The following is a 24,039-nucleotide window of genomic DNA, read 5'->3' on the forward strand; positions in this document are numbered from 1 at the left end:
TGAAGCATAAGTAGATGCTTTTCTGTAACTCTCTTGCTTTTTCTTTGATCCAGAGGATCACTACTCTACGCATGGACATCACCAGATGGTCAATACCGAAATCAGATTGATTATATTCTTTGCAGTCAAAGATGGAGAAGCTGTATACAGTCAGCAAAAATAAGACCGGGAGCTGACTGTGGCTCAGATTGTGAACTCGTTATTGCCAACTTCAGACTTAAACTGAAGAAAGTAGGGAAAAGCACTAGACCATTCAGGTATGACCTCACTCAAATCTTTTACGATTATACGGTGGAAGTGGCAAATAAATTCAAGAGATTAAGTCTGATAGAGTGCCTGAAGAACTATGGATGGAGGTTCATGACATTGTACAGGAGGCAGGGCTCAAGATCATCCTCAAGAAAAAGAAGTACAGAAAGGTAAATGGTTGTCTTTGTGAGGAGGCCTGACAAATAGCTGAGAAAAGAAGAGAGTGTAAAGGCAGAGGAGAGAAGGAAACACACCCCTTGAATGCAGAGTTCCCAAGAATAACAGGAGGAGATAAGAAAACCTTCCTCAGTGATGAGTGCAAATAAATAGAGGAAAGCAATAGAATGGGAAAGACTACAGATCTCTTCAAGAAAATCAGAGAGATCAAGGGAGCATTTCGTGCAAAGATGGGCACAGTGGAGGACAGAAATGGTATGGACCTAACAGAAGCAGAAGATATTAAGAAGAGGTGGCAAGAATACACAGAAGAACTGTACAAAAAAGATCTTAGTGACCCAGATAACCATGCTGGTGTGGTCACTCACCTAGAGCCAGACATCCTGGAGTCTGAAGTCAAGTGGGCCTTCGGAAGCATCACTATGAACAAAGCTGGTGGAGGTGCTGGAATCCCAGCTGAGCTGTTTGAAATCCTGGAAGACGACGCTGTGAAAGGGCCACACTCACTATACTTTTGCTGGTGTGATTTTAACTGGGTTTCAGAATTGTTTCCCTGAGCTTTCTTAGGAAGCAGGCTTTTGAGGCACTAGAGGATGAGAGTAAATGGAAGATGAGGTGATTTGATTTGTAGCCGTGATAACTTTCTGTAACTTTGAGGCCACATGAAACAAAGTGACGTATGGTGAACGGGCAATTTGGGGCGTTTTCTGCCCCAGCTCCTTGTCCTTCTAGGAGAGAAATCCACTCTCGGGGTCCGGCGGTCACTTTCAGCCACTGGAGGAACAGTGTCATGGCTGCTGGTCGATTGGGGATGAGTCCTGGGAACTGGAGGTCCAGGGGATAGACTTGGCCTTCCAGTGGGGGGCAGGGTGGTACGGGTTTGATCCTGGTCTGGGAGGGGAGATCCCACATGCCCTGGGCCAAGAAAACAAAACGGAGAACAGAAGAATGTTGTGATCAATTCAATAAAAACAGAAAAGAAAGAAGTCCTGAAGTCACTGCTTGTTTGAATGGCAAGCAATGCCCGCAGGCCGCTCAGGGCTGTTTCCGGGCTCCTCTGAAGGGGTGGAGTCCAGGGGTCTCTCTGCCAGATTCAGCTGTCCCCCGGGCCCACCTTTGCCGCTTCCTCTTTTCTCCGCTGTCCAGATACCCTACCCACTTGATTTTTTTTTTTAATGCTGTAGTCGAAGGTTTAAATCAAAGGAAGACAAGAGAACCCCCAGAAAGTGCCGTGGGGGGCCGTGCCTTTTCCCTGGAGTTGCCCATGGTACCGTCCGGAATGTTTCAGAGAATCTTTCCCACTTTGGAACGGTGGTAGGCCCCTAGTGTTTGTGGCAGGCTGAAGACTCCTGGGCGTCCATACTGTCCCCGGAAGCCAGAGCAGCAGGGACACACCCTATGTCTGTCACCTGAAGGAAGGGCTGGCAGGGCGGTGTCTGTCCAGACCCTTGCCCTGTCCTGCCGCGTGGCTCCTGTCCTCAGACGTGGCCGCCAGGCAGGAGCGGGAGGAGGTGGGAGGGGAGCCCACCCTCTCCCTCGGAGACTTGCAGGCCCATCCCGCTCCTCTCAGAGGCCACCCCTTGGGGAGGCGGCCGAGCATGGTTCTCAGCTGGCGGAGCCCCTGGGGACCTTCTGCCTCTGGGACGCTGGCGGCAGGGGGCTGGCGCTAGTGTGGACCCCGGGAAGGCCAAGTTGGGGGTGCTGTCCTCACGGTGTTACGCGTGGGCCGCACCTCGCGACTGTGCCTCCAGTCTTGTGCATCTGTTCGTTTCATGGAATTCATCCGTTCCGCACGGTTTTGTGGGGCAGCACCTCATGCCAGGGACTCGCAAGCCCTGCGAAAGCGCCCCGAACAAACAGGAAGATCAGACCGCGCGGAGCTGACTTTCTGACGAGGGGAGACAGACAGTGAACACGCCAGCAACAGGCGAGTGTGCGTGTGTGTGCTCGCACGCACGAGCATAAAGGGGGGAACTGGGTGGGGAATGTGGAGGCGCCTCATGGGAGAAGCAGGGGTCAGGGATCACGGGGCGTTTCCATTGGGGCTCTCTGTCCTCCCCACCTTTCGTTTTCCCGTCTGTCGTGCTGGCCGAGCTGAGCGTGGCTGCAGCCAGGCTGCAAGTCCTGCTCATCCTGGTTGAATGTCGCCATGGGAACAAGGTCTGAGACTGGCCCTCTGAATGACCAGGCAGTCCACACAAGCCGTCAGCGTCGAGAACCTGGACGGTCAGCACGACCCACAAGAGGACGCAGCATACACTGCGTGGCCAGGGGCCCACAGCCGTGTTGTCTAAGCCTCTGTGCTTCGGCTTCTGGTCCAAGCTGATGGAGCGCCCCAAGGGGCATGCGAGCACCCTCTGAAGGAGACGGGAAAGCAGGGTCTGGGGTGAGGGGAGTGTTCCAGCCGGAAGAGGAGCAAGTGCAAAGGCCCGGGGGTGGGAGCCGACGTGTGTCCCAGGGTGCACAGATGGGGTGGGGGCGGGTCTGCAGAGCAGCGGGGCTCATGGAGGCCTTGCGAGGGGCCGCTGGAAGGACTTGGGGCAGAGGAGTGGGACGGCTTGATCCCATTTTAGCCGGGTCCCTGTGGCAGCTGTGTGGATGATAGACAGGGAGGCCCGACAGAGGCTTTTGCGCAATCCCGGTGATGGGCGTGGGGGGTGACGAGTGGTGTCGGGCCTGAGGGCCTCAGACCTGGAGAGGAGCATGCAGGTCGCCTAGTCTCACTGTCCACCCGGCCTACCAGGGTCCCCTGCACCTCACTGTCCACCCGGCTTACCAGGGTCCCCTGCACCTCACTGTCCACCCGGCCTACCAGGGTCCCCTGCACCTCACTGTCCACCCGGCCTACCAGGGTCCCCTGCACCTCAGGCCTGGCGGTCGACGGGGAGCCTCACAAGCCTGGTGCTGCAATTTCTCTTTCGCGTTCAGCACTCCGGTGGAGAGCGCGTCTCTCGCTGTGAGCGGCTCCCAGGCTGCTCTGCGGGTCTGGACCGGCCCTCCAAGCACAGAGCATGTGCCGCCCCACTTGTCAGGACATGTCAGACGCCTTCTCCAGGCCCGAGCCCTCTGCCAGGACACAGGTGTCGGACCGAGTGACCCAGTCTTTCTGCGAAGACCAGTTCCCCTTCACCTCCTCGGGCCTTACCTTGAGGAATGCCAGGCCTGATGGAGCTGAGCAGGGCAGAGTTACGGCAGCTCGGGGTCCCCGCGCCCTCCCCGGGTGGGTCCGCCCCGTCCTGTGCCGGGCGGTGGGGGGCCGGGGGAGGACAGGCTGAGTTCTCAGGCTCTGGCTGCTGGTTGGTTAGGGTCTCACTGGTGGTTTCACGTCGGGCCAGCTGCGCCTTCCGCACGCTGTGAGAGGGTGTTCTTCCACGCCCGCGTGCGCATGTTTATTCTTCAATTCTGACCAGCCTAATAAGCGAGAATTCCCATGATTGCTAGTTCTTTTCATGTGCTCACTCACTCAGTCGTGTCCAACTTGGTCGCGACCCTGTGGACTGTAGCCCGCCAGGCTTCTCCATCCATGGGATTTCCCAGGCACGCATGCTGGAGTGGGCTGCCATTCCCTTCTCCAGGGGACCTTCCCCACCCAGGGGTCCAGCCCAGGTCTCCTGCGCTGCAGGCGGACTCTGTCGTCTGAGCCCCAGGGAGGCCACGTGCGTGTTAGCCGCATGTGTCTGTTCGCTGGCGAGTCGCTGCCCGCCCTTCACAGCTGCTTTCCCGTTGGACGCGGGCTCCTCGTGGTTTGTGCCAGTCTCCCACTAGACGCTCATGTTTTTCTAACACTGTTTTTTTTAAAGTGATTACAGATCCACAGGCCGTGACGAAGCCAGTGCACACAGGCCCCCACCCTTCACCCAGGCTTCCCCAGCGGTCCGGTCACATCTCCCGTGACTGCAGTCTGGCGCCTGTACAGCGAGTGTGTGTGGCCTTGTCACGCTCTGCCACACAAAGGGCTGGCATAACCACCACCGCGATCGAGACGCGTCTCCACGGAGAGGAGCTTCCTGCTGCCCCCAGAGTCACCTTCCTTCCCCACCGTCCCTCCTCCCTGGCAGCCAGCTGTTTGCTCTCAGTCCCTAAACGGTTATTATCTGGGGAGCATCGTGCAGATGGAGTGGCACAGACTGTGACCTTTCGAGGCTGGCGCTCCTCACTCATCCTAATGCTGCGGAGACACACCCAGGTTGCTCTGGGTCAGTCGACATCTTTTCATTTCTGAGTCACATTCCATGGTGTGGAGGTGCCATAGCTTTTCAATCTAATTGTACTTAGATATACGGGCTTTCCAGGCAGCACGGGTGGTAGAACCTGCCTGCTAGTGCAGGAGACATAAGAGATCCAGGTTCGATCCCTGGGTCGGGAAGGTCCCCTAGAGGAGGGCATGGCAGCCCACTCCAGTGTTCTTGCCTGGAGAATCCCATGGACAGAGGAGCCTGGTGGGCTGCAGTCCGCAGGGTCGCACAGAGTTGGGCATGACTGAAGTGACTCAGCACACGCATGTATGCATAGACATGAAGAAATGCTTCGATGCATCATCTTTTCTCTCACACTGTCAGAAATGTCAGAAGTTAGTGAATAGCCTCTCGAGAAAGTGGACTCATCAGAGATTACTGCCTTAGTTTTGGTTTGATACTGTGTGTGTGTGTCTGTGTGTGTGTGTGTCTGTCTGTGAGTGTGTGTGTGTGTCTGTGTGTGTCTGTGTGTCTCCTCTGACAGCTCAGTTGTTAAAGAATCCTTCTGCCATGCAGGAGTCCCTGGTTTGATTTCTGGTCAGAAAGATCCACCGGAGAAGGAATAGGCTGCCCGCTCCAGTATTCTGGCTGGAGAATCCCGTGGACTCCCGTGGTCCATGAGGTCGCAAAGAGGTGGACACGACTGAGCGACTTTCACTTTCACTTGTGTGTGTTTTCCCACCTTTCAAACTAAATAAACTTTGCCAGTATGATCCATATGGGGAACTCTCAGCCTTCCTAAACCTACTATTAGAGTCAGAGGGACTTGAGAGATCCTGTCACCAAACCCTGCTAGACATTGCGACAGTTCGAGGCCTGGGGGTTGAAGAGATTTGCCTGAAGCTGCTGAATGGCCCAGCTGAGGTTAGGACGCATCGGCGGTGTGTTCGGGTCCTGGTCCCAGCTCCACGGAGGGTGGCACTCTTCTTTTCCCTCTGGGGTGGCTCAGGCCTGAGGGCACAGAAGCGGTAAGCGGGGTATCTGCTATTCTTGGATCTCGTGCTGGTGAGAAACTTCGTGTTCCTGCCTATGATGCTGGCCTTTCCCCTCCGTCTCATTCATCACAATGAGTATTATATACTTACAGACCTCAGAAAACCTATTTTAATATAGGTCTTTGTGGAAAATGTTGCTGCAAGCCTTATTTCTGGCGGGTCTGTGAGCCAGGGACAGCCCAGGATGGAAATGCGATCCACAGTAGACGTTAAAATGCAAGATGTTGCATGATACCAAGGCCAGAAACCCCAGAGGAAAAGAATAATGGTTTCGACTAAGTAAACATTTTCAACTTTCGTATGGGAAAAGTCAGCATAAAGTAAGGCAAAAGGCAAATGACAAATTAGAAGAAAAACAACCCTCAACATAAAACAAAGGTGTTCTCATATGCCAAGTGCGTCAGACAGCTTCAGCCTGTGTGAGCAAGCTCTCGTATGTTGACAGGGGACCGAGCAAAGGAAGACAGCATTACCAGCCTTGTCCTAACCACGGAAACGCACATAGAAGCAGTAACGAGGGGCGGTGATTGATAATGTCCTGGGTTGACTGGGGTCTCAGGAAATAGGTCCTGTTGCTCACAAACACGGGACAGGAGCATAAAGTGATCCAGCTACTTGTGTGTTGGAACGTAAAGTGCTGAATCCTCCGGCAGTGGCTCAGCTCCCAAGGAGTCCATCCTAAAGCAGTAATTGCAAGATTTCCGGCTTCTAATTACAGTGGACTAGTTATCTAGAGAATTCTGCTGAAAATAATTTAAAATCCTAGATAAAATGTTAAAAATAACTTTATGAAAGCATATAAGCGCTGACAAGACCGTGAAGAATGACCAGGCCAGACCCTAAGACAGTTGAACCTTGAGAGATAAGCCGCCCCGAGCAGTGGTTTCTCCCTGAGAGAGCTAGTGATCTAAACAGCAAGCCCAAGCGGTGACGTTCTGCAGACTTCTCAAGGTCTCACCACGAGGGAGAAACGTAAGATTGCCAAAGCTGAGGAATCTATAGGAGACACTTCTGCCATAAGCCGGGACCTCAGAGGGTGAGGCCAGGGTAAGCCCAGAAAAGGAAGGGTAGAGAAGAGAGCTGGGCTTGGCTGCCAAGCCAGAGCAGGAAAGAGGCGAAGCGACCCCTGATTCACCCAGAACCCCAGTGCTCTGAATTCAGGTTAAAGGGCCTCCAGACAGGTCGTGAGCCCAAGGAGCAAGTGGAAACTCTCTCTGGGAAAGACGGCCTAATCCTAAGCCTTGTAGATTCCCCACAAATGACGTTTTTAAGGACAGCAGGCATCACGGAACAGCCAACAGCCCGCAATTCCTGGAACCAGAAGAGAGGACAGACAGCAGAGCAGGCCCACCAGCTTCAGGCCTCAAGCTCAGCACGCACAGATTGTAACCCAGCTGTCCTTCACACCCCCGTCAAGTTCTGTGTATAAAGTATGTGTATAAAGAACTACTCTTTCTACATATATAACCTGATATGTGCATAAAGAAATAAAATATTTCCAGGAAAAACTGGAAACTTACTAAAAAGTGGGCTGCTCCTGCTGCTGCTAAGTCGCTTCAGTCGTGTCCGACTCTGTGTGACCCCATAGACGGCAGCCCACCAGGCTCCCCCATCCCTGGGATTCTCCAGGCAAGGACACTGGAGGGGGTTGCCATTTCTTTCTCCAATGCATAAAAGTGAAAGTGAAGTCGCTCAGTCGTGTCCAACTCTTGGCAACCCCATGGACTGCAGCCCACCAGGCTCCTCCATCCATGGGATTTTCCAGGCAAGAGTACTGGAGTGGGGTGCCATTGCCTTCTCCGGAAAAGTGTTATAACCTATTTTAAAAGAGCAAACTAGAACTTGTAGAATTGAAAAATACAAAAACCAAAAATAAAAACTTGGTAGTTTGTACCCCTTAAAAGAGTATTAATAGTGTAGAAGAAATATTGGAAGAAAGTTTAGGGTTAGAGGATCTTTTCCAGAGAGGATTTCCGTTTGCTTCTTGGGCCTAGAAACAGATCAGAATGTAGAAGAGAGAGGCAAGAACAGGGAAAATACGAAAGAGGTTGAGAGGTACGGAGGATGGAGTGAGAAGGTCCAATGTCCATTTAAGCAGGACGTACAGAAAGAGGACTGGGGCAGAGACGGCATTGGAACAGGTTACGGCTGACAAAGTGCCTCAGATCAAAAGGTCAAGAATTCCAGTGAATCCCAAGCAAGATTAATAGTAAAGCCCATAAGGAGATAAATCATAACAGAACTGCAGAAAACCAAAGGCAGAAAAATCTTAAAAGTAACTATAGAAAAAGTAGAGATGAGCTTTCAACGAGTGACATTTTGACAGCTTTCATCCTCAAAGTTACAGCAGAAGCCAGAAATAGTAAATGATGCTCTGAGGTGGTGCCTATGAGAAAACACAACTCCTAAGCCAGAATTCTGTAAAATTGAGGATGGGACAGGGACACTTTCAGATGAAGTTTGTCATCAGCAAATCCACCCTAAAGGAATTGTAAAGACTACAAGCAAGAACTGTGGTGTTGGAGAAGACTCTTGAGAGTCCCTTGGATGCACGGAGATCAAACCAGTCCATCCTAAAGGAAATCAGTCCTAAATATTCACTGGAAGGACTGATGCTAAAGCTGAAACTCTGGTGCTTTGGCCACCTGATGCGAAGAACTGACACATTGGAAAAGACCCTGATGCTGGGAAAGATTGAAGGCGGGAGGAGAAGGGGACGACAGAGGATGAGATGCTTGGATGGCATCACCAAAGCAACGGACATGAGTTTGCACAAGCTCCGGGAGTTGGTGATGGACAGGGAAGCTTGGTGTGCCGCAGTCCATGGGGTCACAAAGAGTCAGACACGACTGAGCAACTGAACTGAACAAGCAAGAGGAAAGGGATCCCAGATGGAGGGTTGGAAACCTGAGAAAGAACGGAGACTAACCTGTCTGGTTTTTCCTTTTTTTGGTCATATTTTTGGCATCAAGTCCAAGAACTCGCTGCCAAATCCAAGATCCGGAGGGTTTGCCCCCGTGTCTGCTTCCTGTGTTTAGGCTGCTGGACACGCTGCGGGGACGCTGCATTCCGGGCGAGTGTCTGCCTGTGGAGTGAGGCGCAAGGCCAGCCTCCCGCTGCACGTGGACACGCCTCGCTCCAGCCCTGGTTTCTGAACATCTGTTCTTTCCCCACCGAGTGGCCTTGGCACCCTTGACGAACGTCAGTTGGTCATGCGTGTCTGGGTTCATTTCTGGTTTCTCGGTTCTGTTCTGTTGGCCTGTGTATCTGTCCTTACGCCAGTAACACACTGTTTTGATTGCTGTAGCTTTGCATCGAGTTTTGAAACCGGAAGCAAGAGTCCCCAGCCTTGCTGCGTTTTCCTCACTGTGGTTTTGCTTGCATTCTCCTGAGGATGGATGATGTCAAACAGTTTTGGAAGAAGAGTAAAATGGGAGGGAGTTGGTCTTCCTGGAGATCAGCAAGCTACTGCCTGCAGGCTAGCTTTCTTTTGTCTTCTTTTAATTTGAACCCCTAGTTTAAATTTTGTTTGTGGGGTTTATTTTTGCATTTAAAGGAGAATATGTGCTAAAGATGACTATATGAAGTCCCTATAACCTAAAACATTTATCCCCTGGATCTTTACAGAAGAAGTCTGTTAACCCCTTCTCTAATAATACGGGCTTCCCTGGGGGCTCAGATGGTGAAGAATCCACCTGCAGTGTGGGAGACCTAGATTTGATCCCTGGATCAGAAATATTCCCCTGAAGAAGGGAATGGCAACCCACTCCAGTATTCTTGCCTGGAGAATTCCATGAACAGAGGAGCCTGGCGGGCTACAGTCCATGAGGTCGCAAAGAGTCGGGCACGACTAAGCAACTAATCCTTTGACTTTCACTAACAAAACAGATACTAAGCTTTATTTTTTAAAACAATTTAATAACCACTACAGTGGAGGTACTGGTACAGAATAAGATACTGTGAATTCTTGCAACTGTCAAATGCCTCAGTTTCTGAAATCTGGTGAGCCTCTAATACCATTTCCTCTTCTCAGAAAGGCCCTTTCAAACCTTGGGCCCATTTTTCCATTGAATTGTCAAATCCAATAAGATCAGTAAATTGGTGGAACTACACAGAAAATAATGCAGGTGGGCCTTGTGTACACCCAGCTAACTGGATTAGAGACCTGCAAGGGAAAAGCAACACTGTGTCTCTTTCAGGAGGTAAGAAAGTGAAAGTGATGTTGCTCAGTCCTGTCTGACTCTCTGCAACCCCATGGACTGTAGCCTACCAGACTCCTCCATGGGATTCTCCAGGCAAGAAGACTGGAGTGGGTTGCCATTTCTTTCTCCAGGCTTTTAGGAGGGAACATAGAAAAATCTTCACGACCTTGGGGTGGGGAAGACCTGAAGTCATTAACAGTGACAGAGGAAAGGATCAGGACTTTGACTGCCATCAAGGGGAGAGCTCTGTTCATCCAGAGAACATCTTCACCACCTCCAACCTGCAGGGAAAAAAAATCATGTCCAGAATACTTAGAGAACCTCTACATGCCTGTAAGAAACAGGCAATTCAATAGAAAAATGGGCCCACAGCTTGAAAAGGCATTTCTGAGAAGAGGAAATGACGTTATGAGCTCACCAGATTTTGGAAACTGAGACATTTGACAGTTCCAAGAATCGGCAAGAACGCGGAGTGGCCGGAGCTCTGCTTCAGCCTGTGCTGGGCGCGGGGGCGGTTGTAGATGGGGGCCCCGATGCAGAAGATAGGCTGAGAAAAAGCAGGAGAATTCCTCCACAGTGCGCGCGAGTCAGTGGCTCGGCGGTTGTCGTCACCGAGTAGCGTTCCGGTGTGCGGGTAGGCGTTTCCTTGATCTGCCCGCCAGCTGTGTGGTGGGCATTTGAGTCGTCTCCTCTCTTCAGCTCTGAGGATAATGCTCCTGTGAACGTCCTTATGCTCGTCACTCAGGCGTGCCCGACTCTTTGCGACCCCTTGGACTGTGGCCCGCCGGGCTCCTCTGTCCATGGGGTTTCTCCAGGCAGCAATACTGGAGTGAGTTCCCATGCCCTTCTCCAGGGGCACCTTCTCTACCCAGGGATCAAACCTGGGTCCCCTGGTTTGAAGTCTTGAAGGAAATATAAATATCCCAGTGGTACTTACAAGAGGGAGGAAATTTGGCTCTCTTGGGGCGATTTTCACAGTAAGTGATATTTCATTTCTCTTCCCTGTCTTTCCTTCTTACCCAACATTGCGTGAGACGATAGGAGGACCTCTTAATGATGGTGAGTTTGATGATTCCTCTGGTGGAAGGATAGAGCGAGTCTCTGTCCAGGTAAACCCCGAGCAGCGGTGGTGACCCCGTGTGGGAAACGTCCCCCTTGCTCTCATTGCTGCTTGCTGTGGCCCCGCTGAGGCTGAACTCCTTAGTCCCCGCCGTGCAGGCAGGCTTCTCCTTTGGCTTCTCGATAAATACAGTCCCCGGGGTGCGGGCGCGCCGCGCAGGTCTCCCCTTCAGCTTCTCGATAAATATCGCCTCTTAAAAAGGCACTGGGTCTGCTCACCCTTAGTGCCGAGCGTGATAAAATGTTGTGTCTTCCCCAGGTTCCAAGAAGCAAGATTTTCAAATAACCTACAATTCACCCTCTTATTTACTGAGCTTAATTTTTTTTTTTTTTCCGGAAATATCAAGCAAAATTCCCCGTTTGAGACGCTGGAAAACATGTTGTTTTGAGAAGCAATTTATTGACACCTTTCAAATGTCCCCTTTGTCCAGGAGGTCCCCGCTGCCCAGGCTGCGGGTAGCTTACGTTTCGTTTGGCTCTGCTCCTGAGCAAATCCCCGATGTTGTTCTAAGGAGGAACCCCGAGAGCTGCCGGGACTGGGGTTTCCACACCTTCATGGCTGCCCCACGGCAGCGCCCTCTGGGACGTGGCACTTGGCTCACAAGGGGCCCTGGGTTGAAGTCCTCTCTGGCCAGCTCCGGTTCTTGAGGGAAGAGAGCCAACTGGATGACTGCTTCACATCCCAGGTTCCACCGCAAGGGAAAGAGGCAGGGAGCTGACCAGGAAGCAACCGACAACTGACCGCTGTCAGGCGCTGACCGAGGGTGGGTCTCCAAAGCGCCCCGTCCATCTGTTTCACAGAGGAATGTCTTAAGACTCGTCCTCTGTCTTGAACTGCACGTCACCGTCACAGGTGGTTTTGACAGGCTGATCTGGTCCTGAATCATCGTCTCCTTTGAATCATTCACCAGAACCTGAATAAACAAGATCATTGATTCAGCCTGATTTGTTTTGTAGGTAGCCTTTTTAACGTCAGAGGTTTACCGATGCAGTTTGTTTTTTTGGTTTTTTAGGTTAAGAGTAGTTAGTGAAGGTGCTGAATTTTGCAGTACCACGGCGTGACCCGGTAATAAATACATCATAAGCAGCAGTCAGCGCCCGCTTCCAGAATCTCCTTTACGACACTGCTCCCTGGGAGATGCACATTTTTGTGGCAGCTGTCTCCAGGGGTCTGGGAGGAGTTCTCTGTTGTCTTCAGCTAGCTTTAGGGCATGGGTCCACGTAGGGTTGAAGAGAAAGTCGGCAAAGGTCTGCAGAGCATCACCCCGCTCCGCGGTCGAGGGGCTGTGGAGAAGCTATTCCAGACCAGGCGTTTGCTCAGACAGTCGGCATGGCCCAAGGAAGAAGCCCTCTGTGGGCCCCCTGTGCTGGGCTCCACGCGTTCTCTGCCAGATGAAGCACACAAGCGTCGGTGCTGAGCGCACACTGGCCGGCCCGCCGCCATCCAGCCGTCCGGTGCAAACCCCCCGCGGCTCCCGTCTTGTGCCGCGGGCCTGCGTTTCTCCTGAGAGCCTCCTTGGGCACTGGTGCTGCCCCGAGTGCTCAGATACGGGCGTGTCTCCCGAGATGCTGCTCGCTTCTGCTCAGCAGAAAGCTAGAGGCTTGGCTGAGGGCAGAGAGGCGGCCCCCAGGAACTCCAGTCCAGACGACCTGTGGAGTCAGGGTCCCGGGGCCAGACCTGCCAGCCACCAACGTGGCACAATGGCTGCTTGTGGGGAGCTGGGCGGCCCAGGAGCACCCGGGGCTCCCCGCCTCTGGCCTCCCCGCCAGCCGCAGCCCCGGCTCCCTGTGCAGAGCTTGCCTTTTCCTGCTTCCCAGCGCCAAGCGGCGAGCCCGTGGGTGAGTCAGGCTTTGGCAGACACAAGGCTGCTTTGAGCCTTTCTCTTCCCCTTTTGTTCTGCCGAGGAGGGGGAGGATGCGAGCGTCCAGCTGCAGGCGCCCTGACCCCGGCGCGGGGGCCAAGGGCGTCCACACGATGTCGTCCCCTCTGTCCTGCCGCCGGCTCCTCAGCCTTCGAGTTGGGAGTGGGATTCCCACTCCCGTGTTAACTTGATTTATGGGAAGTGCACTTGAGCTCAGCCCCTCAGGCTGGTTAGTTACTGCACAGCCTCCTACAGGAGGCGGAGCCTGGCCTGGGGGATGAGTATAGGAGGCGGAGCCTGGCCTGGGGGATGAGTGCAGGAGGCGGAGCCTGGCCTGGGGGATGAGTGGCTGCTTTGACCTCGAGCAAGTGATCTTTGGTTTCTTCACCTGGAGAATGGGAAAAATCCTACCCTTTTGCATCAGATAATAGGCTCGGATATGCACAGGCTCGAGGGCCTGTTTACTGGCCTCGAGGCCCAGCTGGGTGAGCGGTCTGTGCGGATCCAGCCACCTGCCCATCTGCGACGGCTGATACCCCCGACACCCGTGAGCTGTGTTAGCCAGCACCGCGCGGGCCCTGGGTCTCCTCCTAGGAATGGAAGCTCTGTGCAGACCATAGCTCTGTGGTGCCCGAATCAGTTTTTTGGCATGTCTCGATCTTATGGGCTTCTCCGCTGCTTTTCCTCTGTCGTGTGGGGCCGGGGTGGGGCCAGGAGCTGTGGGGTGAGGGCTGGCCCCGCACTTCGCAGGAGGGTGAGGCGGTCAGTGACGCGGGCTCCAGCAGGAGGGTGAGGCGGTCAGTGACGCGGGCTCCAGGGGTGGCTACGCTGCTGGGCAGGTGGACGGCCTCTCACACTGGCATTTTGTCAGCTGACAGATGGGACGAGGTGGACTGAGTTGGAGCTGAATTTTAAGCGGTCGCCCGGACACCACTGAGCACCTGCAGAGCTGGTCGGCACCCCCCACCCCAGGAAGCATGCACGTCCTGCTGCTGCCGCCTGCTCACACTTGTACCACAACCGTGCTGGTGGTGGTTTTCCAGAAGTCCATTTTGGCAACTATCCACGATACTTTTTCTTTTAAGCAAGTTCATGTAAACAGGAAAGAAGAACCAATAGTATCCAGATTGTAAATCCAGTGAAATTTGATTTGGGTTTAGGATCGACAGGCTTGTTCCGGAAGTACGCGCGCTGTAAAGTGAGGATCGTCCGTCCTTAGGAGTTAGATGATTCTGGGGAGTCACATGGTCCCTTCCCTTAGCTGAGGGGGGCACGCAGCCCTTTAAGCCTCCTCTTTCTCTGCAGCCTGAACACCATCAGGTAGAAAGAAAAGCTCCCGGGTTCTCTCCTTTGCTCCTGTGTCGTCTCACCTGTCACCAGCCCAGCCGTTCTGCAGCACTTGGGGGGCGGGGGGCTGGGCTCAGCCAGGGGACCACTCCCGGTGCAGAGCCGGGGCCTGAACTTCATGTGAACTCGTGAGCAGAGCTCGGAAAGGATTCCCACGGTCGATATCCAGGTGACGGGGAAAACCAGCTGGGTCTCGTGAGGTTTGTGCCCCACTGTGACTGCATCTGAATTTTATAGCTTTGAGTCGAAACTGACAAGCTATCCCGAGACAAGACGTGGACCGTGAGGACTGTGCGGTCTGACCCTGCTGAGACCATGGACTGGGTAAGACGAGCCGGAGGGAGGGGCAGTTTGGCCAGAAGACGCCCCCTCCCTCCCAGCCCCGCTTCCTCCCAGGGTCTCAGAGCCGCTGGCCTCTGATTCTCCCTCCCAGCCCCGCTTCTACCAGGGTCTCAGCCCCGCTCGCCTCTGACTCCCTCCCAGCCCCGCTTCCTCCTCTGATTCTCCCTGAAGCTAGTGCTGCGCTGCCAGGGCAGCCCCTCCTGCAAAGAGGAGCGCTGTCCCTGGAGGAAAGATTAGCTAAACTTGGCTCCCTGGATTAGCTGCCTGTAGAAGGAAGTGGAGATGGATTTGGAGGAGGGGGTTGGGAAGACTTAAAGGGACAGTGTCAGGCTTTGAACGGTGATTCCAGGGGACGCGTGGGACGTGTGTGCTGGGGCGGCCTCTCCCAGGCTCTCACGTGGCGTCTGTGAGCGCGGTCACCCACCTGCCATCATGGCAGAGGGGCGTCTCTGGAGTAGAGAAGTAAGGAAAACCAGTGTGGACGTCTGGGTGGAGAAGCTCTTGTGCTTCCCCTCGTGTCTGGGAAAGACCGATAGGATTGATTACTTTGGTCAGTGAACAGTGCTGATAAGCACTCTGAGTCCCACTGTGTGCCAGAGGAGCTGGACTTGACTAGGACGTTTCAGTTCAGTCCAGTTGCTCAGTCGTGTCCAACTCTTTGCAACCCCGTGGACTGCAGCACACCAGGCTCGCCTAGCGTTCAGGGAGTAAGACACGTGGGCTTCAGAAAAGGCAGCACGACTCAGGTGAACCTGGATGACTTGGGGTAAAAGTGACATCTCTTACTAGGAAATCCTGAATAATTCATCATTTACTGCCGTCTGAGTCAGCTCGCTAGGGTTCTCGAGGCAAAACACGGACGATAGGGAGGAAGAGAGACCGCCTCTCAGGAAGCACCGGGGCCCCGTCCCCCGTGCTTGTTTCCCAGCCACGTGTTTCTGCTGCTGTGACTGTTGTGCGGAGTCGAGGGACGCCTATTTTGAAACTTCATATGAGCAGTATACACCTCTCACGGTGACTTGTCTCCTCACCCCCGTTTTGTTTGGAGACTCATCGTGTTGAGGCCCATGGTGGTGGTCCCTTCCTGCCGATTCTTCCGGGGTTCTCTGTCTTACTCGAAGCTGCAGTTTGCGTGTGCAACCTGGGGGCGTCTCCAGCGTTGGAGCATCGTGGCTGATACACCGCGCCAGAGCTTTCTAGGGCAGTGGCTTTCAGTGTGGGCCGGGGGTCCTTCCAAGGGCTCCTCCACAGGGTCAAAACCACCTTCATGGTGATACCGAGTCACCCGCTTCTTCCAGGGTGTGGGGCAGGGCTCTCCAGAGGCTGGGTGACACCTTGGCGTTGTAGTCAGGGCGTCTCACTGGGTGGATGCTCGTATGTCTTTGTATTTTAAGTTCTCTCAGGTTTAATTTCTAATATGGTAAATATTGGTGGTTTGGGAGCTATTGTGTTTTGGAGGCTTTTTTCCTTTGGGTTATTTGAATAAGTTAGTGAAAATACAGAACTTTCCATAAAAAGCCTGAAGAAACCAGATTCTGACTCATCCCATTTGTTTTGAGTTAGCTAAGGACTAACGCCTAAGCAAGAGATTTCTCAGACGTTTATTAGGCTTTTTAATGCTTCTATTTTATGTTGATGCGGCCGCCCCATTGCGAGGAGGAGGAGGAGGAGGAGGAGGCGTTTCTTAGCGCCATCCTGATGGCTGGGGAGGGAGGAGCTGGCTTTTCTTTAGGCCCTCGATAGTAGACAGAGGTCAGGAACACACTGAGTTTTTAAAGGAAATAATGTTCAAGCTCACGTTAAGTTTCAGCTTTGAAACAATGCATGCCATCACTCACCAGCAGGCATTCAGTGCCTGCTAACGCAAGCAGGCCCCCTGGGGACGTGGCCTTCCCTCTGACGGCCCACGGGGCTTTGCCTGAAGAAATGAATTATTAATGGTTTACCTGGTGGGTAACGAGTGGCTACACTGCAGAAGCTTCAGACGAGAGCACCGACACACGGTCTCACGCGTGTGCCTCAGGACTCCCGCCGCCTGGAGCACACGGGGCCCCGGAGCACTGCCTGGGGCACTCAGGGCCTCTGCTTAGGTCTTACCAGGCTGAACTCAGGAGTCGGTGGGGCCGCAGCCTCCTCTGAGCTCCTCAGCTGTTCCCAGCTCGCCCATCTCTGCTGCTGCTGCTGCTGCTAAGTCGCTTCAGTCGTGTCCGACTCTGTGCGACCCCATAGACGGCAGCCCACCGGGCTCCCCGGTCCCTGAGATTCTCCAGGCAGGAACACTGGAGGGGGTTGCCATGTCCTTCTCCAGTGCGTGAAAAGTGAAGTCACTCAGTCGTGTCCGACTCTGTGCGACCCCATGGACTGCGGCCCACCAGGCTCCTCCGTGCCTGGGATTTTCCAGGTGAGAGGACTGGAGTGGGTTGCCATTTCCTTCTCCAATGCACGAAAGTGAAAAGTGAAAGTGAAGTCACTCAGTCGTGTCCGACTCTGTGCGACCCCATGGACTGCGGCCCACCAGGCTCCTCCGTCCAGGGGATTTTCCAGGCGAGAGGACTGGAGTGGGTGCCACTGCCATCTCCCACCCCCACCCCCACCCCCACCCCCGTCTCTGGCAGGATGCGTCTCCTCACAGCCGCTGGACTGATCTTTTTCTTGCTAGTTGTTGGTGGCCAGAGACCGCGCCCGGCTCCCAGGACTGCCCTCAGCTCCCCTCCGCAGAGCCCTCCTCTCACAGCATGGCCGCGTGCTGCCCCGGCTGAGTGGCCGAATGCAGACTGTCTCTTCGCGTGTTTGCCTGCCATCTGTGTGTCCCCTTAGACAGATCCTGTTGGTTGAAGCATTCATAGATGTGACACCACAGTCAACTTTGGTTTTATCAAAATCCAAAACTTTTGCTCTGCAAAAGGCCCTCTTACGAGGATGGAAAGACAAGCTACAGATGAGAGAAGGTCCTCACCAACCACATTTCTAACACAGGGCTTGTATCTGGAGTGTCTAAGGAACGCTTACAATTAATAGTAACAAAACAGTCCAAGTAGGAAATGGACAAAAGATACAAAGAGATTTCACCTAAGGGGACACAGATGGCAGACAAGCACAGAAGAGACCCACGGGGTCACAGCAGAGCAAGGGACGTGCAAGCTAGTGACGAAAACTTAAGTAGTTCTTAGAAGAGGAACACTAGCGTCTATACCGAAGGCTGGCGAGGGCGTGGAGAAGCCAGATGCCTGCACATCACTGGAGGGAATGTACATCAACACAGCCATGCTAGGAAAGCGTTTGAGAGTTTCTTTAAAAAAGACAAAACTATACTTACTGAACATACACTTACCATAAAACCCAGAGATCCCGATCCTGGGCATTCATCCCAGAGAGATGAGAACTGTGTCCACACATCTGCGCGTGAATGTCCATAGCATCTTCATTTGTAATTCCTAAACTGTGGAAACCACCGAAATGTCTCCAGATCAGTGAGTGTAAATAAGCCATGGCTCATCCGTACCAGACGTCACTGCTCAGGAGTAACGAGACAGACTCGATATACACAGCAGCTGGTTGGATCTCCAGGCGTTTTGCCGAGTTTAAAAAAAAAGAAAAAATTTTCAAGAGGTTATTTGCTGCCTGATTCCACTTAAAGTACATTCTAGAAAAGGCAAAACTATACAGAGAACAAGCCAGTGACTGTGAACTGTGGAGATGAGCTCACACGAGTGTCTGCCAGAGACGAGGGCTGGCAGAGGCAGGGAGGGTCACCTCTGTGTTGACGGATCAGATCTCTGTGTGGATTGTGGGAGCAGGGCGAGGTGGCTGGGGCATCGCAAGCATCCACAGATGTGCACAGAGCGTCGGTGCCCTGACTGCTGCATTGTAATCACATAAGCTGGAGCCGTTGGGAAATGAGATGACGCGGGCACTAGGCTGTCTGCCCTCTTTGCAACTTTCTGTGCACCTGTGGTTATTTCAAAATACAAAACATACCCTGCAAAACAGCACGGAAAATTTTCCCTGAGTGTTTTATGTTAGTGCCAAATGAAATTTCTTTCAAATTTTAAATTCCACTTATTTAAGGCTCACATATAAAATACACTTGGTTTTGTATATTGACCTTGTATCTTATGAATTTTCTGAACTCACTTCTTGACTCAATTGTTAGCTTTTATTATAGATTCTTGAGGATTCTGTATGCAGTTCTGTGATCTGCAAATTCAAACAGTCCTATGACTTTGCAGATTGCAAACCTTGAGAAATATGAGCATCTGTGAGTCCATGTGGGTAACAGGTAAACAGGGGAGAGGGGAGGGCTCTCGTTTACAGTAGAGAAGGTCCATCGCAGACCAGTGGCTGCTGCACTGATTGGAAACCCATTCTGGTAAAGATTGGAGACGTCACAAAAGCTGCCACCTCGGGGGGGGGGTCGCTGCGTTCTTCAGAAAGATCAGAGTTTCAAATTAAAGGAGGTGGGAGAGAGCAGACAGCTACATGCTGCCCTCGATTCCAGGCTGAAGCCGGTGCTGGAGGAAGCCATGCTGCCCCACCACGCTCACATCACCTCTCCCAGGGTTGCTGTGGGCATGGACGCAGGTATCCTGGAGTCTGGGGCGTGTCCGCTGAAGCTTTCAGGGGTAAATGGACAACTTCCTCTCAAGTGGTTTTTAAAAAGAAGTATATGGGAAATAGATGGAGAAACAGTGGAAACAGTGTCAGACTTTATTTTGGGGGGCTCCAAAATCACTGCAGGTGGTGATTGCAGCCATGAAATTAAAAGACGCTTACTCCTTGGAAGAAAAGTTATGACCAACCTAGATAGTATATTGAAAAGCAGAGATATTACTTGGCCAACAAAGATCCGTCTAGTCAAGGCTATGGTTTTTCCAGTGGTCATGTATGGATGTGAGAGTTGGACTGTGAAGAAAGCTGAGCGCTGAAGAATTGATGCTTTTGAACTGTGGTGTTGGAGAAGACTCTTGAGAGTCCCTTGGACTGCAAGGAGATCCAACCAGTCCATCCTAAAGGAGATTAGCCCTGGGTGTTCATTTGAAGGAGTGATGTTGAAGCTGAAACTCCAGTACTCTGGCCACCTCATGCGAAGAGTTGACTCATTGGAAAAGACCCTGATGGTGGGGGGGATTGGGGGCAGGAGGAGAAGGGGACGACAGAGGATGAGATGGCTGGACGGCATCACCGACTTGATGGACATGAGTTTGAGTGAACTCCGGGAGTTGGTGATGGACAGGGAGGCCTGGCGTGCTGCAATTCATGGGGTCGCAAAGAGTCGGACACGACTGAGCGACTGAACTGATAACGCAGTTAACCCTTGAACAGCTTGCGGGTTGGGGCGCTGACTCCACACAGTCAAAGATCCAAGCATAACTTTACAGTCGACCGACCTTGGAGCATGCAGTGGTGTGGTGTGGTGTGGTGGGGGGGTGGGTGGTGGTGTGGGGGGGGTGGTGTGTGTGGTGGTGTGTGTGGGGGGGGGGGGGGGGGGGGGGGGGGGTGTGGTGTGTGGTGTGTGTGTGTGTGTGTGTTTTAAAGTGCGTGTCGGTGGACCTGTGCTGTTCAAACCCACATTGTTCAAGGTTCAGCCCTGAACTGGAAGGAAGAGAGCAAAGCGCTTAGCAGGCTGACAGCAGGCAGGTGACGGGCGTCTGGGTGCTCTTCCTACGCTTCTTGCATCGTCTTCACGCGCGTGTCTCGTGGCCCCAGTGAGACTTTGGATTTGGGTTCTGCTGCTGCGTTGCAGAGGCTATGATCCTGATGTGAACTCCCCAAAATGTAGAAAGGCAATAGGCCAGCCTTGTTCCATTAAACGGAAGTTAAGTCTTAAACTGAGTGTCTGTTAAGTAACAGGAATGAAAATCTGACCTCAAGAACAGTTGTTTTTATGGGTCGTTCCCAGGTGGTCAGTGGTAGAGAGCCTGCCTGCCAATGCAGGAGGCATAAGAGACGCAGGTTCCATCCCTGGGTTGGGAAGATCCCCTGGGGGAGGGCATGGCCACCCACCCAGTATTCTGGCCTGGAGAGTCCCATGGACAGGGGAGCCTGGCAGGCTGCGGTCACATGGGGTTGTTTTTAATATTCAGCTGTTTTAAAATTTTGTCTTTCCAATCTGTGTCTAAATGAATGAGCTAGACTTCCGAGTCCTCTCACTCACCATAGACAAGCCCTGTGTTAAGAATTTAAGAATTAATTCTGCTGAGTACAGGAACATAGGAAAGACTTGTGTGTGGACAGAGGACTGGGAACTGAGAGCCGCCTGGCCCAAAGTGGACGTTAGAGGCTGTTTCCTTGGTAACCACTGGTGGCCTTGCTTCCCACCGCCTCCGCCTTCACGCTTGTGCCCCGCCTAACCCACCCCGCCCAGCCTCGCCCTGTGCCCTGCACAGCCTCTGCCAGCGGGTCTTGACCCCAGCGGGCCCTCTTCCATGCACACACCTCCCGTGATACTGACGGGAGAGACCAGAATTCAGCCAAGCGTGGGAGACTGGGTCAGATCACGGCAGACAGAGGGGTTGTGAAGAGCCCGTTTTCATGTAGTCCTTTTGGTTAGCTCACATCGCTCCAGTAGCCATCCAGAGACCTGGCGTCTTCCCGCCTCACGTGACGTCTTCCTGCCTCACGTGACACCGTGTTCCCATAAAGGTGCTCATCCTAGGCCATTCTGGCTGCGGTAATAAAGATACCACAGGTGTGAACAGGCCCCCCCTTTGAGGCAGTGAGACAAGCTGCCAAGACGATCGAGCCGACCATCCTGGTGGAGAAGGAAGCCATGAAGGTCCTTTTATATTAGCGCTCGTTGTGTCGGAACGTCCGCTGAGATAACCCTGATTTCAAGCTCAGTAGCTGGAAATGTTCAAAGGCAGACTAGGGCAGTGATTCCCTTCCTTCCTTAGTACATGCTTACTCATGAGCGCGGGGTGTTTCCACATCGCACCCCTGTGTTGGGGTTCCGCCCTTGCACCCACATCACAGCGTCCCCGGGGCATCCCTGTTGCCAGGACGCTTCGTGGCCAGGCAGGCCGAGACACCGCCACCCCGGCCTGACTCGGGCAGGAGCGGCTGCACCACGAGCCGCCCCGCCTGCCTCCCGGATGGATGCGGGTCAGGTCGGGGAGCTCTCGTCGCGCCCCGAAGGCCCCGAGTGAGGAGTGGCGGGAGGAGAGAGACGGGGGTTTCGGGGAGGAAGGAGCCCTGGACCAGGTGCGCTGGCCGGCCGCTCTCGCTCCCCGGGCTGTTTCCTGTCGGCGCGGGAGCAGGCGGGAAGTGCAGACGGAGCAGGAGCTCTCTTGGCAGAAGGGATGCCGGCTGCTGGGCCTGCGCCTCGAGGAGGAGCCGCGTGCGGGGGGAGGCGGGGCGGGGCTGGTGCATGGGTGCCCACCCTGGCTCCCGGGCAGAGCCCGCCTGTGCCCCGGCAGCTGTGATGCCAGGGGCGGAGCGTGCCTCGATCCCCGGTCTGTGCTGTCCCGGGAGGAGCGTCCGTCCCTTAAACACGTGCTCTCCTCCGCGGCGGCCACGGGCCTCCTCGAAACCAGAGGTGGGTTCTTCACTAGAGGAAGCCACCCCCGCTCCTTCCTTTCACGTCGGAGACCCGTGGCGGGGAGGGCCCCGGGGCTTCCGCATGACGTCATACGAGCCCACGCTCTCGTCCGGAACCTTTCCGATGAGCTTCCTGCTTCCGAGTCCAGGACGTCCCCTGCTGTGCACGTGTGTGTGAGTGTGCGGCTGGCGTGGCTTCCCCAGGAGGGCAACCCCCCCCCCCCCCCGCCGCCATCGTCGCTGGGCCCTGTCTGCACCGTGGGGCTCAGCGTGAATCCTGCAGGAAGTGGAGTCCGATGGGCACACGGGGTGTAATTAAGAGTCAACGTCCCACTTTTTAAGGGGAGTTTTTGCCCATTTACTCACCACTTCCTCTGCTTCGTTTAACCGACACTGAAGATCCTCTAGACCTTCCTTTCGCTCCATGAGAGCCGCGGTGTCAGCTGACTCACTCCTCTGAGAACAGGACAGTGACCGATTCGAACGGTCACTTCTAGCTAGCGATCAGTCAGTTTGTGTCGACATGCAGTCCAGAGAACGTCCAGGGGCTGGAGAAAGACTGACCATCCGTTCACGGAAATCCAGACCAGAGTCTCCTGGTCCTGCACGGTGAGTCAGGTCATGCTAGTGTGGCGTCGTGACAGAGCCTCAGCTTGTTTCCAGAAGCTGGAGCTTGTTCTGTCGTGTGCTGCTTCTCAAACAGCAGATGAGCCTGGAGCACACCGGCCGGCCCTGCCGGGAGCGAAGCCGCCCGCAGGAGCCACGTCTCACGGCCGGCTCCCCGGCTGCAAAGGCAGGGACCCACCTGGTCAAAGAGTCCGCATTCCCGCCGTTGCTTTGAAAAACACAGTCTGAATTTGAACTTGGGCATCAGAGCTAGAGAAACTGCATTTTTTAAAAGCTTTTTCTTTTATTTTGAAAAACACACACCCCCTGTTAGCCTTTTCACGTGGCCTTCCTGTTCACATGCAGGCAGGACAGCCCTCACGCCACCCGGTTGAGTTCTCCCGTTTACCACCTCAGGGTCCTCAGTCCAGACTGAGTCTTGACTTTTCTTTCCTCCACGACAGGGTGAATCGGTGAAGTACTTCCTGGATAACTTGGACCGGATTGGCCAGCTGGTGAGTGAGGCCCCCCACGCCCAGAGCCTGTGACACGTGCATGCGGCCCAGAGCAGCCCCCGGGGCAGGGACCCCCGCTGCCCTCCCAAGCCTTGCCTCATGTCCAAAGACCAGCACCATTGCCACACTCATCCCTTAACATCAGCCAGTGTCCAGTCGGTTTCAAGACCTTCCCTGTCGTCCCACTAAGGTTCTCTCGCGGGTGCCGCTGTCCTTCAGCAGTCTCGAGTCCACCCCGCAAAGTCAGTCCACGGCACTTGGCCTTCATTCAGCCCAGAGCTTTCTCCTTCCGTCTGTTTGTTCTTTCAGTCTGTCTGTTGGGGTGGTTGGAGCATCTTCCCTGCGGGTCTTCTACCATCTCCAGCGCTGTTGGAGACGTTCCCCTCTCCCCCGTTCACCTCGTGGATGGGTCGTTGGGCCGAGAGGCTTCCTCCCTGCTGGGGTTTCTGGCAAAGGTGCTACCAGAGAGCTGGTTAGCAGGAGTCACTGGAGGATTGTAACAGGGCAGGATCAAAGGGCTTCAAGTGACCACAGTTGCTGTGTGCTGCTGAAGACTTTAAAGATTTCTCCAAGAATAACATACTAAATATATTGCAGGCTAAATTTAAGCAGCATTGCAAAACCTAAGCTAAGTCAGTTCAAAGTCAGGGTTTGGAACACATGTGCCCTGGAAGTTAGAGAAATAGAAAGGCAGCCAAGATGCAGGGGGAGAGTGGGGGGCGGTTCCCATGGAGAGGAGAGGAGACGAGGCCCCAGGCTGGGCCTGGCCTGAGGGTCCTGCTCGTCCTTCCTAAGGCTGGTGAGCCCCTCCTTCATTCTGAAGCGAGCCACCTAGTTCCTTCACTCTCTGTTTC

The 24,039-nt window shown here is 53.9% G+C and overlaps 1 protein-coding gene across 3 annotated transcripts in view; it reads left to right on the top strand.

Annotated features, from left to right (window-relative positions):
- Window positions 1-24,039, top strand: part of GNA12 (G protein subunit alpha 12) — a 73,386-nt gene that overhangs the window by 46,300 nt on the left and 3,047 nt on the right. For all 3 annotated transcript variants that reach the window (XM_018040570.1, XM_018040572.1, XM_018040571.1), the window contains one exon: window positions 23,135-23,185. In XM_018040570.1, coding sequence (XP_017896059.1) covers window positions 23,135-23,185 — 51 coding nt within the window. The remainder of the gene's footprint in view (window positions 1-23,134; window positions 23,186-24,039) is intronic.

Source organism: Capra hircus, chromosome 25 (genome assembly GCF_001704415.2).
Source record: "Capra hircus breed San Clemente chromosome 25, ASM170441v1, whole genome shotgun sequence".
Classification (NCBI taxonomy): Eukaryota; Metazoa; Chordata; class Mammalia; order Artiodactyla; family Bovidae; genus Capra; species Capra hircus.